The 13635-nt window shown below is 33.2% G+C and overlaps 1 protein-coding gene and 1 long non-coding RNA gene across 4 annotated transcripts; one reads left to right on the forward strand and one right to left on the reverse strand.

The window, feature by feature from the left end:
* The first annotated feature begins 1428 nt into the window (after nt 1-1428).
* On the forward strand, nt 1429-2595 carry LOC107889209 (uncharacterized). Its single transcript, XR_001681683.2, has 2 exons — nt 1429-2045; nt 2315-2595. It is a non-coding gene; the product is annotated as an uncharacterized lncRNA (long non-coding RNA).
* Nucleotides 2596-3534: 939 nt separating this feature from the next.
* On the reverse strand, nt 3535-10343 carry LOC107889208 (transcription factor LHW). 3 transcript variants are annotated; one of them, XR_005901121.1, is made up of 11 exons: nt 9666-10342; nt 8467-8685; nt 8262-8343; nt 7625-7666; nt 7489-7548; nt 5524-7221; nt 5324-5425; nt 4909-5022; nt 4692-4817; nt 3781-4331; nt 3535-3733 (listed from the first exon to the last, which is right to left on the reverse strand). XR_005901121.1 is itself a non-coding variant. In XM_016813564.2 (10 exons), exons 1-10 carry the CDS (start codon nt 9758-9760, stop codon nt 4149-4151), a joined length of 2721 nt encoding a protein of 906 aa, XP_016669053.2. In that variant the 5' UTR covers nt 9761-10342; the 3' UTR covers nt 3535-4148. The 3 variants fall into 3 exon arrangements, 2 of the variants coding, with proteins under 2 accessions (XP_016669053.2, XP_040932384.1); XM_016813564.2 differs by having other exon boundaries at nt 3535-4331; XM_041076450.1 differs by lacking the exon at nt 8467-8685 and having other exon boundaries at nt 3535-4331; nt 9666-10343.
* Between the last annotated feature and the right edge of the window lie 3292 nt (nt 10344-13635).

Below are 13635 nucleotides of genomic sequence, written 5' to 3' on the forward strand. Positions count from 1 at the left end.
AATACAACGAGAGGATCGTAAATTTAAACCAAATTTTCAACTTTCGACAAAAAGATAAAAAGTAATCAACTCGTGGCTTGACTCTCTTAAGTGCTTCCCAGTGGAGCCGTCAAGATGTCGAAACTATTTTTTTTAAAAACAGTTGACTTTTTGTTTTGAAAATGAAAATAAAAAAATAGGAGTCTTCACCAATCCTTTTTTTATGAGGTGTGATCGGATCACCTTATGATTAATCGTTTTGATAGAACGTTTTGATTTACCAAAACAACGATTTTGGTCTACGAAATTCGAGAAAATGGGTTCGGGAGTCAGTTACGTACGAGGAAGGATTAGCACTCTCGTAACGCCCAAAATTGGTACCTAAATGATTAATTAATATCTTAACGTCGAATATTTAAAAACTCAAAAGAAATTGCATTACGATCCCTTTTTTATTAATGTTAATTTTACTAAAAAGGGCTTGAATAAATCAAAACAACGTTAAAGATCGTCTCATCTCAAGATAACAAAAGGTCACATCCCATAAATTAGGACACGACACCTTGGACCTTTGAGAATGAGCTTGTCTTTATTTTTATTTTTATTTTTTGAAATCCCACATGTCTTAATTTAGAAGGATATTCGGTTATTTAGACCATCGAGAAGAATCGAAACCTCGGGCACAACTTTCTCGAGTTTCTAAACACGGAATATTGTCTTTATCTTTATTTAAAAATCATGTATTTTAATTTGAAAGGATATTTGGCGGTTCAACGAGAAAATCAAAACCCAATAAGTTAGGATACGATTTCTCGTTTTCCCAAAATACGAAATATTGCTTATTTTGAAATTTTTATTTTTGAATAATAACGAGTAAAATACTTAAACGATGTGCATTTATTTTATTTGGAATAAAACGGTTTATTATGGATACGAAAAATACAACTTTTGAAGTGATGAAATGAGATGGAATGATAATATAGAACATAGAATAACGATTTATGAATATAATGTTACATTAATGAATGATAATAATATGAAAATGCGAATAAATAATTCCTAGCACACACGATGGCAACAATCACATAATACATGTTACTTTAATACCAATATTAACAATCAAAGAAAAATGAATTAAAATAATATACAAACAATTTAAGGTAAATAAAATATAAAACAGTTTAAAATAATTTAAAAAATCAACAAATAATATATAAAACAATTTAAAATAAATAATATATATAAACTTAAAAATAAGTAAATAAATGACAAATTTGCAAAAAGGGTTGAAATCAAACCAATTAGGGATAAAAAAACGAGATTAAAAGTTAAAAATATGATAAAATAAATTAAAAAGGGTTAAAAATAAATGTTAAGTAAATAAAATATTAAATGAAATATTAAATAAAGCAGTTATTTAAAACATCAAAAAAATAAAAGAAATTGAAGTTATAAAAAGTTAAGGATTAAATGCAATCGGAAACAAGTATGGGTACAAATTGTAAATAATAGAAAAGGCTACCAGGGAAAATGAAACGTGCTTAAACCATTGAGGACTGATTCTGAAAATAAACCGAAATCTGGATGCGCGTCTATTTTCAACGCGTTAGTAGGTCATGGACTAATTTGAAACGCGCAACAAATTTTGTGGTCTGATTTAAAAAATAAAAGAAATGACAAAAGGATTAAATCAAAACATCCCAGAAAATAAGAGGGACCAAAAGCATAAATAGCCCAATGATCAAAAAACACGCTGATCCCCCTGGAACGGTCAGTTCGGGAGTGGGTGGCCTTAAACGGCGCCGTTTTGAGGCCAATAAAACAGGCCCTAAACGACGTCGTTTTCTTGTTTTATAAAAGCAAAGATTTTTTTTAAATTCAATCTGCTATTCTCTTTAAAAATAAAAATAAAAGCCCCTTTTATCCTCTCTAGCCCCTCGATTCCAGGCCAAGAATCCGACCACTGCCTGCTGCGTCGGCCACCGGTCGATGGCGACAGTGTCACCGTCCTTGGCAGCTGGAGGGCCAAAAGTCAGATTTTTTTGTAGAATCAAAGAAAACAATGGGTAAGTTCCGATTTCTTTTTATTCTATGTCTTTTTTTTTTTAAAATGAAGATAAAATAAAGAAAAAAAATAGAACAAACTGAAGAAGAAAAAAGAACCACTTTTAGAAATTTTTGCTCTTTTTATTGCTTTTTTTTTATTTCTCTATTGTGTGTGTATGTATCTTTACATTGTGTTTTTGGTGGCTTTTATAGCCGAAAAATACAAGCTTTTGCTGCTGTTTTTTGTTTTGCCTCTGTCTGTTGTCCTTCGTTTTCGTCTGGTCTGCAGGTACGGGGCGAGGATGTGGATGTACGAAGGTCGTGGCGAGGGCAGCGTGTGGGAACAGCGGCACCAGAAGAGGTTAGGTTGGGGCTAGGGTTTCTGAGGGTGTTTAAGTTTTTTGGGCCTTTTGGGCCTTGTAATTTTGGGCTTGGGATTTTTATTTTGGGTTTAGTTTTGTAATGCATTGGACTTGGAGATTTTATTTGGTTTTATATTTTTTTCGGGCCCAAGCCAAAATTGACCTATTACAATAATTTTAGAAAATAAATTATGAATTTTAAGATTTTTATATTTTATTTTTTTAGAATTACGGTTTAAAAATTCTAATAGTATCAACATGATATATTAACTATAATTTAAGATCTAAATTAGTTAACCCTTTTCACTTAATTGCCACACGTCATTAGTTCAAGGTAATGAGAGTTTATAGACAAGTGACCAAAACATAATTCCATAATTTTAGTGACCAAAACACAATTTTAATCAAAGCTTAATGACTAGTTATATAGTTTGCCCTTTTAACTATTACAAGGGTAAGAGAGCAGAGTGATTAAGCCCCTTATTGATATCCCCAAAGCCCAAGTTCCAACCTTTTCTTCCCCTCCTCTTTTTAGTTTATACTAAAACATTTGAGTGACATTCAAACAAATTTAAAAATCAGTCTACAGTTGCTTCTTCCTTTATTCTCAAATTAGGATCTGTTTTGCACCAAAAATACTTATATATATACATAAAATGTTGCCATAGATTTTGGCCATAGATTTTGCAGGCTCTGCTGGAAAGTAGGGTCCAGTGCCCTATTTAAGAAACCAGTCGACTCCAGGGAACTGAGGCCAAAACTCAGGCTAATTATGGGGTAGTTAGGCTAACAGTAGGCATATCCTAGTCTTTCAATAAACTTCAATCTCCAGATTCCCCATCGAAGCACGCAGCCAACCCTGAGCATCCAAATTGTATGGTGCATTCGGCCTTCACTAATTAGCTTTGGGACCCCTGATGGCAAGCTTATGGAGATCATTAATAGTTCCTTGCGAACTTCCATATTTTTATGCTTTTAACTCTAGATGACAATTACTATAGTGTTGCTAAGATTAGCTAAGCCTATATTCAACATGTCAGAGTTACCAACATGTATAAAAGGTATTAAACATTCATATCACTCGGGGGATTCATAGACTAGCATAAAAACATTTCACTTCACTACTGCCACTAACTAAAGAACGAGGAAAACAAAATGCAGTTCCTTCTTTGGTGGCAAACCCCTTACATATTATAACACAATTCAGTCACATGACATGAGACAATAACTAAAACACAACTAAACAAAACAAACAAGACACGAATATTCGAATTTTCAAATCTAGCAAAACAACTCATCCCCTTGATTTAACACCCATACCTCTATACATATGAAAACCCATAAACCTTAAGCATTTTCACCCATACCTCTATACATATGAAAACCCATAAACGTTAAGCATTTTGCCACCCACCCTTTAGCCTACAGGAGTTTACCCATCAAATGGTCCAGTAAAACCCAAATATAACAGCCTTCTCTTTTTCTTGAATGGTCCCCCCTGAGACAGAATTCATTCTCAAGGTACATAGTAGGAACCTCAGATACTCAAAACAGGCCATTTAAAAGCTGTTGACAAAGCTTTCATTACCTAAACAAATCCAACCTACCCCCCTCTCGGAAATGAGGTCAGTCTTGGGAAACTATAACGTTAGTCAAGGTCCGAACTACCCCAGTCTACAGACCGTATGTTAGTCATGGCAAGCAAAGCCAGGGCCTGCTCTTAACATGTCTATAAACTGGAAAATCAGGCAACAAGGTTATTCACTGCAAACTGCCGGCTGTACCAGTTGCTGGTATAGATGCAGCTTGGGGAAAAGTGTGCTGAACCACCATGTTGTTGCTATCAAAAGCATTGGCAGATGATGTGCTGCTGCTCTTTGCAGTTTGCTCCAAAAGACGAACAAGCGACATAAATACCTCCACCCTCGTAACATCCCTGTTAGCCTGTACCAGAAACTCAAGCTAAACAACAAACTTAAAGGAAAAGCTTACATATATTTGTCATGCAAAGAATAAACAAATAACAATGAAGATACCACAGTAACTACATTGTTTCTACAAGTCTAATAATATCCGGGAAAACATAAGTGTTACAATATTCTCATCAGTACTCTGCTTGATAACTGCATAATGTTTTTCAAATCTCTTCACCTATTACTACTCTGAGTCGCATAACATGGGCAAAGAGATTAGGCGCATTAATATCATATTGCTTCTTCAATGACAGATCAACAGGTGAAAAATCTATTGGTAAGACTGACACAAACAAAGATGTATTGGAATGAGATCCTTGTAAGATCTTACCTCCACAGTGAAACGTGCCCAGATCTTGTCATTCCTAGTTTCCATAACTCCCTTCAAGATGGTCAATCCCAACCCCCTGATTAAGTCGGCTATTTCAAGGAAGAAACCCCGTTCTTCACAAAGCATCTGTCACATGACATAAACACAATGCAGTCACACCAGATGGAATAAGAAAGATAAATCATCTTTAAGCCAAATTCGCATGGAAGAGTCCCACCTCTACAAGCATCTGACAAGGTCGATTCAGGTCCTCAACCACAATAGGGCATAACATAGATTGTGAGCCGACCTCAAACGCCCATGTCGCACCTCCCTCAAAGTTTTCCTTTATCTGCAAACTCAAACAAGGGCAACATTTTAGGATTAAAGAGTTTCCTTTTTTGTTCTTTTTTTGAAAAGCATCAAAAGTGGTGTCTATTTAAACATCTTAAAGTCTAAAAGTTCCATTAGATACAACAATGCCAATGTGATATTTATTGTACAAAAGATATCAAAGAATAGGGTATGTACACATCGGAAATAGCAATGTGACCACAACCAATTGGAGCAAGATTTGATAATTAACTTTTTAGTAGGTTGGATAAATAGAAGACCGGGTTTGCATTGCAAGTATAATAAAATAATATCCATACCTTAGACTCTCCTGTTTGTTTTAACTTGTCTGCATGCTTTGTTACACTTTGCAGGAAAAGCATATGCTTGATGGTTTTTTCTAGCAGAGCATCTATGCTACACTGTTAAATCACATTAAAGGATAGACATTAATGACAATACTCATTGCAGTAAAAGCATAGCAAAGAATGTAGGTATATCAAGTTAAAAGATGCATTACTTTTGCTCCATTTGGTACAATTTCCCTCAACTCTTTCACTCGATCTTGGATCATCTGGCGATCTTTTGGCCTGGGTCTAGGGTTCTCTCCAGGTTTTAGCCTTTTGCGATTTGGTTTGACCATTTCATTGTTCCTTTTTGAGTTTGCAGTTGCGACACTGCTATCACGCCTTGAATTATGCGCCAGTTCAAAACATGAACTGATTTGAGATCCATACATAGTAGTTTGAGAACAAGCTCCAGCATCATCCCTGCTACAGCTAGATCGATAAGAACTTGATGGAAGAGTTCCTCCTTTCAATAGAGAACTAGGAAGGCCACCAAGCAACTCCCCTTGCACTTGATTGGAAATAACAGAGCTACTAGGAACAGATGAGTTACTGAACTTTGTCAATGTCGTCCTGCAGGACACATTGTCATCTGATATCTGTTTCGCAGCAGAACGGGCACTAGAAACCACAGCATCCAAAAGATGATCCTTTCCCACCCCAGCGTAAATACCCCGGTCAGAAATCTGTTTATTAGCAGAAAGATTACTAGAAAACACATTCTGCATATCCCTAAGAATCGTAGTATCCATACCCAGATTTTGCATCTTCAAATCTTGTCCCTCAGCAAGCACATTATTCCATTTCCCATTTAGTAGTTTACTCTTCAAATCTGCCCCTAATACATCAAACAAGTCATCCCCTGATGGAGGCTGGACATACGAATCTTCATACTTAACATTCAAGGATCTAGTACTCGAACTTTCACCTTCATGCATCAGGCAATCTTGAAAAGCATTTGGAAGCTGCTCAGCAAAAGGCATGCCATGATCAGCATGTAGCAATGGAATATTAAGTGCTTCAAACAAATCATTATCCATGCTTTCTTTCTTGGGAACCAAATCAGCTGGAGTATACTTAAAATCCTCAGAATCCTCTCCTTGATTAGGAACTCCTGAAATCATACAAGTACTTGTTAACTGATTGGTCAGGATGGATAAAGGAACCTCCACTGTAGACAAACCAACTTCCTGAACCCTGCTCCCTGCCAAGCGTGTGCAATCTTCTAGATTTTGCAAGTTTGGAACAGTGCCTGGGATTGATTTTGGGCTGTTGACAGCATCATTTTGTAGTATGCCATCTGACAAAACCTGTTGCCCCGTTGATTTTATGCTACAATGACTGGCAATTGATTGACCAATCATAGGCTGACAATTGAACTCAGACTGTGAGTTGCAAAAAGAAACTTGAGGGTTCAGCCACAAAGCTGAGTTAGAGTGAGTTACTTCAGCACCAACAACTCCACAGTCCATTAGACTTCTAAAGTTTCTATTTGGCTTCATCTCTGGACAGATATCTGATTCACATTGATCAGCATTAAATCTAGCCAAAGTTTGGATCAGGCCAGGTAATCTGGATGTTGAAGTGGCACCCTGCGAGTTTTCTTGGGAAGATGATTGACCAACAATCCTTGAAACCTGAGATGAACTGCTTTGTTGGTTGCAGCCTTCAAAAACTGAAGTCATTGAAGTTGTAGGTCTACAAGTTCCAGCTGAATCCATTGAAATGGGCTTTCCAAAGGAAATGGGAATCCCAGCTTTCTCAATGCATTCATTTGTTCCATAGCTGTTAGAAAGAAGCGCTCCAGGGATGCATCCCAAACCAAGAATCAAACTTTTCACATCATTCAGAAATCCCATGTTCTCCATAATCTGAAGGAGGAAGAAAAGGTAAGGTAAATGCTTAAGCTTCAAGGCAACTAACATGCTTTTGGCTTTATAAAATCATGCATGCACAGTTAGGAGCAAAATCAGAGAAAATGCAAAGCAATGATATCGCTTTATAGGGCCTTGGATCTGACACTATGCCATACAGTATGGAACCTAAAAAAAAACCTCATTTAAACCTATTAAAATGAACAGAGACACATATGGTATAGTTCCTTAACATCTTAGAATAACCGAACAAAAGTTGCTTACAGTCATGGAAGAACCAAGTTGAAGAACACCATGAGGAAGAACAGGAATGACTGCAACAGTCTGCAATAGATAGAAATCTAATCAAGCAGAGGGATAAAACCCAAATAACGAGCTAGAATTGAAGAAATTATCAAACCTGCATGCCAGCTGAAACTTGGAGTTGGACCTCATTCAGAACCTAGAAGCATCCACAAAAATAAATAAATAAATAAATTACATCATTCTATGTTTAGTTGCTTTAAAAATAAATGATATCTCAACCCTTCCTGTTAAAACAAAGTTCATGAGAAAATATTTTATCCATGCACATTCAGTTCGCATCTGAACCCATTATCTTAAGAGTTAATGCACAAAAACAAGAAAAAAGTTTGTTGCTTTTAACATTTGATGCATGGAAACCTGGATATTCTTTAATTCAGAACCTAGAAGCATCCACAAAAATAAATAAATAAATAAATTACATCATTCTATGTTTTGTTGCTTTAAAAATAAATGATATCTCAACCCTTCCTGTTAAAACAAAGTTCATGAGAAAATATTTTATCCATGCACGTTCAGTTCGCATCTGAACTCGTTATCTCAAGAGTTAATGCACAAAAACAAGAAAAAAGTTTGTTTCTTTTAACATTTGATGCATGGAAACCTGGATATTCTTTAAAACTAGTACATGTAGAATCATGCACTGATCATGTACGGTACAATCACCATTTCTTCTTAATTAGGATAGAACTATCTGTTATAGTCATTATCAGACGCTACAATTAGTAATATACCTCAGGGGGGTGGGCATCTGCAACATAATTATTTGCAAGAATCCACTGATGATTACCAGTAAATGCAGCTCGGCCAACTAACCTGAAAAACAAAGTAAGCAGTTTCTCAATATTTATTTATTTATTTTTGGGTAAATAAGGAAAAGTATTTAAAAGTATGACATTAAGCTGTAAGTGGAAAACTAGAAAGTAGAGAAAAACTTACCCTTGACCTACTATATTAATACGATTATTTATATTCATTTTGTTTATCAGCAAATGGACTTTGTCATCCCATTTTTGACTCCCAAGTTGAGAGGAAGTTTCTAAACCCCAGCACCCCTCCCGCTCTCCAAATGACAACTCAGGGTTCTGAACTCCAACAAGGGATGGAGAGACTGAAGACGGTGCAGGTTGATAGAAACATTCCTCCCAAATCAGTAACCTGCAAAGTGCAAAATATGCACAGTTATGGCCCAGGAAGGCAAAACCTTTTTCTTCTTTATGAAGGCAATAATAATGATGCCAAAAGTTTAGACAACAAATGAAAATAAACATATATATTGCATTTAACTGCAAGAATATCATCCTACTGGGAGCAATAAGTTCAAAAATAAAGTAACAAAAAGGTGCATTGTCCAAGTTTCTAATATTGTTTCATCTCTCTACATTTTCTCCAGAGGCCAAACAGACCATGACAAAAGCAACTAATAGCAGATTCTACTCAATCAAACAAAGGAAAACAAAATTCTAAATCAATTGATTTCAGAAAGTGAATTGGTCCAATACAAAGAAGGTTTCTTGTCAAGCTTAAAATACATATCTACTTTTCACTAAGATTCTTTGAGACAAAACAGAATAAACCAAAACACAAAGTGCCAAAAATAGAAAAGAAAAAAGAAAAAGCAGCATCAGATTATAAATCAAAATAAAAAAAAGTACAAGATAACAGTAACCAAATCAAACTTTAACATGTCTTAAAACAAGTTTAGCTCCTCAAGAGTCCATAAACAGTACTACACAAGAAAAACACTTTCAGCTATGGTGGATCTCCTCCGCTGTTTGGTTTCCAAGAAAATTATTAAAAAGTTCACTTTTTTAACCCCCATCATGTAGGGGGGAAAATCTATATATCAGTTTAAATTGCTAGATATTCTAAAAATGGAATCTAACCCCCAAAAAAAGAGGAAAAGAAGGTATTTTGTTTCTACTATATTAGCTAAACCAAATGAAGATACAAGTCAGATGGAGTAAAACTTTAGTTCACTTGAGCAACCAAAGCAAAGCAAAATCATGCACAGCACCATAGAAAAAACACTAAAGTTTCTCTTGTTTTCCCTTCATTTTTCTCCACAAGCAAACAACCCCAAGAAAAAGAAAAAGCAAATAAATGAAACGGAGAAAAATAAAAGAATAGAAATTTACCTAGTATTCTGGCAGCCGATCTTCCAAAACACAGCATAAGACCACTGACTCACCCCACAAAGTGACTTCAAACCTTCTTTCAACAAACCACCCATAGCTCTTCTCCTTTTTTTTCCCTTCTTCTCAAAGACCAAAAGATATATAATATTGAGGCAAAGCAACCAACAAAAAACGACTCAAAATGCAGTCTTTGTAATATTCCACATTTAAAAGAAACGGGGGGGGGGGGGAGCAACTAAAGCTAACTTCCTCTACAAGAGCCTCTACCAGCCTGCTTCGTTCTCAACCCACCACTTCTTTTTCTTTCTGGATCCAAATTTCCTGCTATCATCCTCCTGCAACCTCTCCCCATCAACCCTACTATTATCTTTTAACAAAAACTACTAAACGGAGTTGAACAAAAGAAGAAAACTTTTTTTTTCTCCTAGATGATGCCACAAGCTTCAAGCTTGAAGATAGCCAAAATTTGCTCCATTTTTTTTTATTTTCACTCCCAAAAACAACAAGGAAAAAAAGACAACACGCACAAAAGATAGACAGAAAGAAAGAAGTTGGGAGAGATTTTGGGGTTCCTTCCACTATTTTTAGTTGAAACTTGAAAGAGCTTTTCTTTTCTCAGTTTTGTGGGTTTTTCACTTTCTTGTATTTTCTCTTCTCTTCTTCTAAAGTGCGCCACAGAGGAGTTGATTTTTAGACATAAGCAGAGAGTTTAGGCAAATTTACAGGGTATGCCACTGATGCCTGATGGAAGGATAGTTTTGTCGGCTTCTGACCTTTTGGATAATATTATTAAAATCATTTTCTTTTCTTTTCTTTTTTTTTTTTGGAAAAACCAAAAGAAAAGTTTCTCTCTTTCTTTTCTTTCGTAATTTGCAGGTGAGCCATGAGCGTAAAACTGATATTATAATTCGTATATGGTTAAATTCTATATAAGGTCCCTGTATTATATGCTTTTGGAAATTTTAATCCCTCTATTATAATTTGATATTCTCTTCAATTAATTTGTTCATTTCAAGTCCCTTTATTTTTGGAAATGTATATTTTCAGTTAATTCTAACAAAATGTTTGATGTGGACATCTCATATGTATCTTAACTTTTTCTTACCGCTAGATTTTTATTTGCATATTTAAAACTATATAAAAATATTTAAGTGTATATGTTACATTATTATATATTTTAAAAATAATTTACATCAAATTATTTGATGAAATTCAAAAATAAAAAGTTAATTTCAAAAAATAAATAAATAAATTATGCAAACAATCTCTTAAGGCAATGAGAAGAGTATTATGTTTTAGGCATGTTGGATTCCAAGCAACTTCATCCTCAATTATAAAAATAAAAATAAATTATAATAAAGAACTCTCATAAATTTATACTTTTGTACATTTGTATTTTTTTTTGGTATAATATATTTCTATAATTTTATCCAAGCCCGACCCAAATAAAAATGCTAAAACTCGAGTCTAATCTGGCCGTCCATATTAATCTTTATATTATTTTTATATAATTTTTAAATATATATAACACATCAAAAATATTAAAAACGTTAAAATAAATATTTTCCAACAAATTAAAAATAAATTTTAAAAAATATTTATACTTAAATAACACTAAGATAGATGTAACTTATTAAGCAAATGCCTCTAAAATAATAACAGAATTAACAAATGCCTCTAAAATAATAACAAAATTAATAATAAAACAAGTTTTATACAATATCCAAACAATAACAACAAAATAGTAGTAATATAATAGTAAAATGGTAGCAAAATAAGAAAATAACATTAAAAAAAAGAGTAGCAAATATTTTTTTCCTAAGTGAATTCGGGTCGGGTCGGGCCCCTGCCAAAAATGTCTTACCCGAGGTCTGACCTATTTTTTTAATAGGCTCTATTTTTTGTCTAAGCCCATTTTTCAAATATATATTTTTGCCCAAACCCTCTCATATTTTGGATGAGTCTTCCGGCCCAAGCTATAAATAGGTCTACTTAGGAACCAACACCAATATCTAGCCGCTGCCTTAACTTCATATTTTAGTCTATTTAGGAACCAACACCAATAACTAGCCGCTGCCTTAACTTCATGTTTTAGTCTTTATGTGCATATAGAATTTATAAAAATCAAACATATATGAGATTCAAAAATCACATACACAAAATAAGTCTCTAGTTGGAATCAAACCACCACTTTGATGAATTAGGACATTGTTGCCACCTGGCCACCCCGAGATTTTCAAAATAAGTGTGCCAAAAAGTATATAAAAAGTTTTCTAATCATATTTAAGGGTGTTCATAATTCAGTAAAATCAGTTATCGGTCGGTGGATAAATTTAATTCGATTAGAAGTTGATTAATGATTTTTTGAAATTTTGGTTATCGGTTAATTCGGTTTGAAATCAGGTAATTAATTGAATTAACCAATTAAACGAAATAAATAATATAAATTATATACAATTGTTAACTTTTTGTTTGATTGTTAACTTTCAAGATTTATGTAGTGTTTCTAATATGTTATTTGTTGTTTTCATCTTCATTAAAAGTTTTTTGAACTATTAAAAAAAAAGAAAAGAAAGTGAACAATAGCAATGTATTTTTTATATGTTTTATACTCAATTTAATCAAAAGACAAAAAAATATATAAATTTTATTTAATTCGGTTAACCGACCAAATTAACCGAAATATTTCAGGTCGGTCAATATATTTGAAAAAAACTTTGGTTAGGTTAACGGTTAAAGATTTTTACATTTCGGGTAATTCGGTTCGGATATTAACCGAACTGACCTTTTGAACACCCTATTCTTATTTGATCATATTTATTCATTCAAGGATTGAGATTAGATTTATTCTCCGAGGCCATAGACACAATATCTGGGGATTTGCAGGAAGTTTTTCTTTTAAATATTTTGTTTCTAGATTTACTTTGATGTTAATTCATGATTAATTATGACCAATTCAATTAACTTGTTTTATTTTTATCTTTTCAAGGATAGTGAAAATTTTGATCTCAGCATTAATTTGTCAAGCAAAATTTAGATTAGAAAAGAACTTCGACATATTTTTATTGAGGTATAATTGTGATTATTATTACTTGTTTTAAATCCGATTGAATTATCATGATAAACTTTTGTGATATTGGTTCCCTTTAAATAAAAAATATATTGGACATTTAAAAATCCGTCCTATTAGATCTATTGCATTACTTGAAGTGAATGCAAGCATAAAAAAATTGATTAGACTGACATAAGATTTTATACCATATATGTGGTATTGAAATTTGGTACAATGTGTATCAAATAATGTGGTAAGCATAAATTTTATTGTTTAATAAATGGTTTTTACTATTAAATTATAAATGTTATTATGAGGAAGAGAAATTTTTGATTGTTTTATAAATAACTTTTTTACTATTAATTTATAATTGTTATTATTAACGTAAAGTTGTTTTAGTACTTGTTATAGTGCTCGTGATAATAGTTAGAGTGATGAGGATGATGTTAAATATCTTCAAGTATTTTTTGATATGATTTATTTTATTCAAGTATGTTTATTATAATTGGAGATTAGTTACAGTAGAAACATGAACAGATAGATTTTGAACTGAATTGAGTTGCAAGTTCTCTTATCTAAAGCTTGTTATGATCGAATGCACATGAAGTTATAAAACTTTAAATTTGTGAGTTAGTATAACTTTACAATATTTAGGATAAGTTCTCAATTAAATTAATGTGAGAATAATATTACTAATGAGAACTTGTTAGAGATTTTTTTTATAACTTTCCATGTTTCAAATGTGTTCCTATAGTAGTAATATCGTGAAAGAAAATTTAAAATATATTTTGAATGTTTACTTATGTTTGAATAAAATAACAAGCTATTAATGAAAATTATGAAGCCCGTCCTACTATATCTACTTCATTCCCTAAAATGCTGCAACAATACATAATAAATCCAAAAGATGTAATCGTG

This window comes from Gossypium hirsutum, chromosome A09 (genome assembly GCF_007990345.1).
Source record: "Gossypium hirsutum isolate 1008001.06 chromosome A09, Gossypium_hirsutum_v2.1, whole genome shotgun sequence".
Taxonomy (NCBI): Eukaryota; Viridiplantae; Streptophyta; class Magnoliopsida; order Malvales; family Malvaceae; genus Gossypium; species Gossypium hirsutum.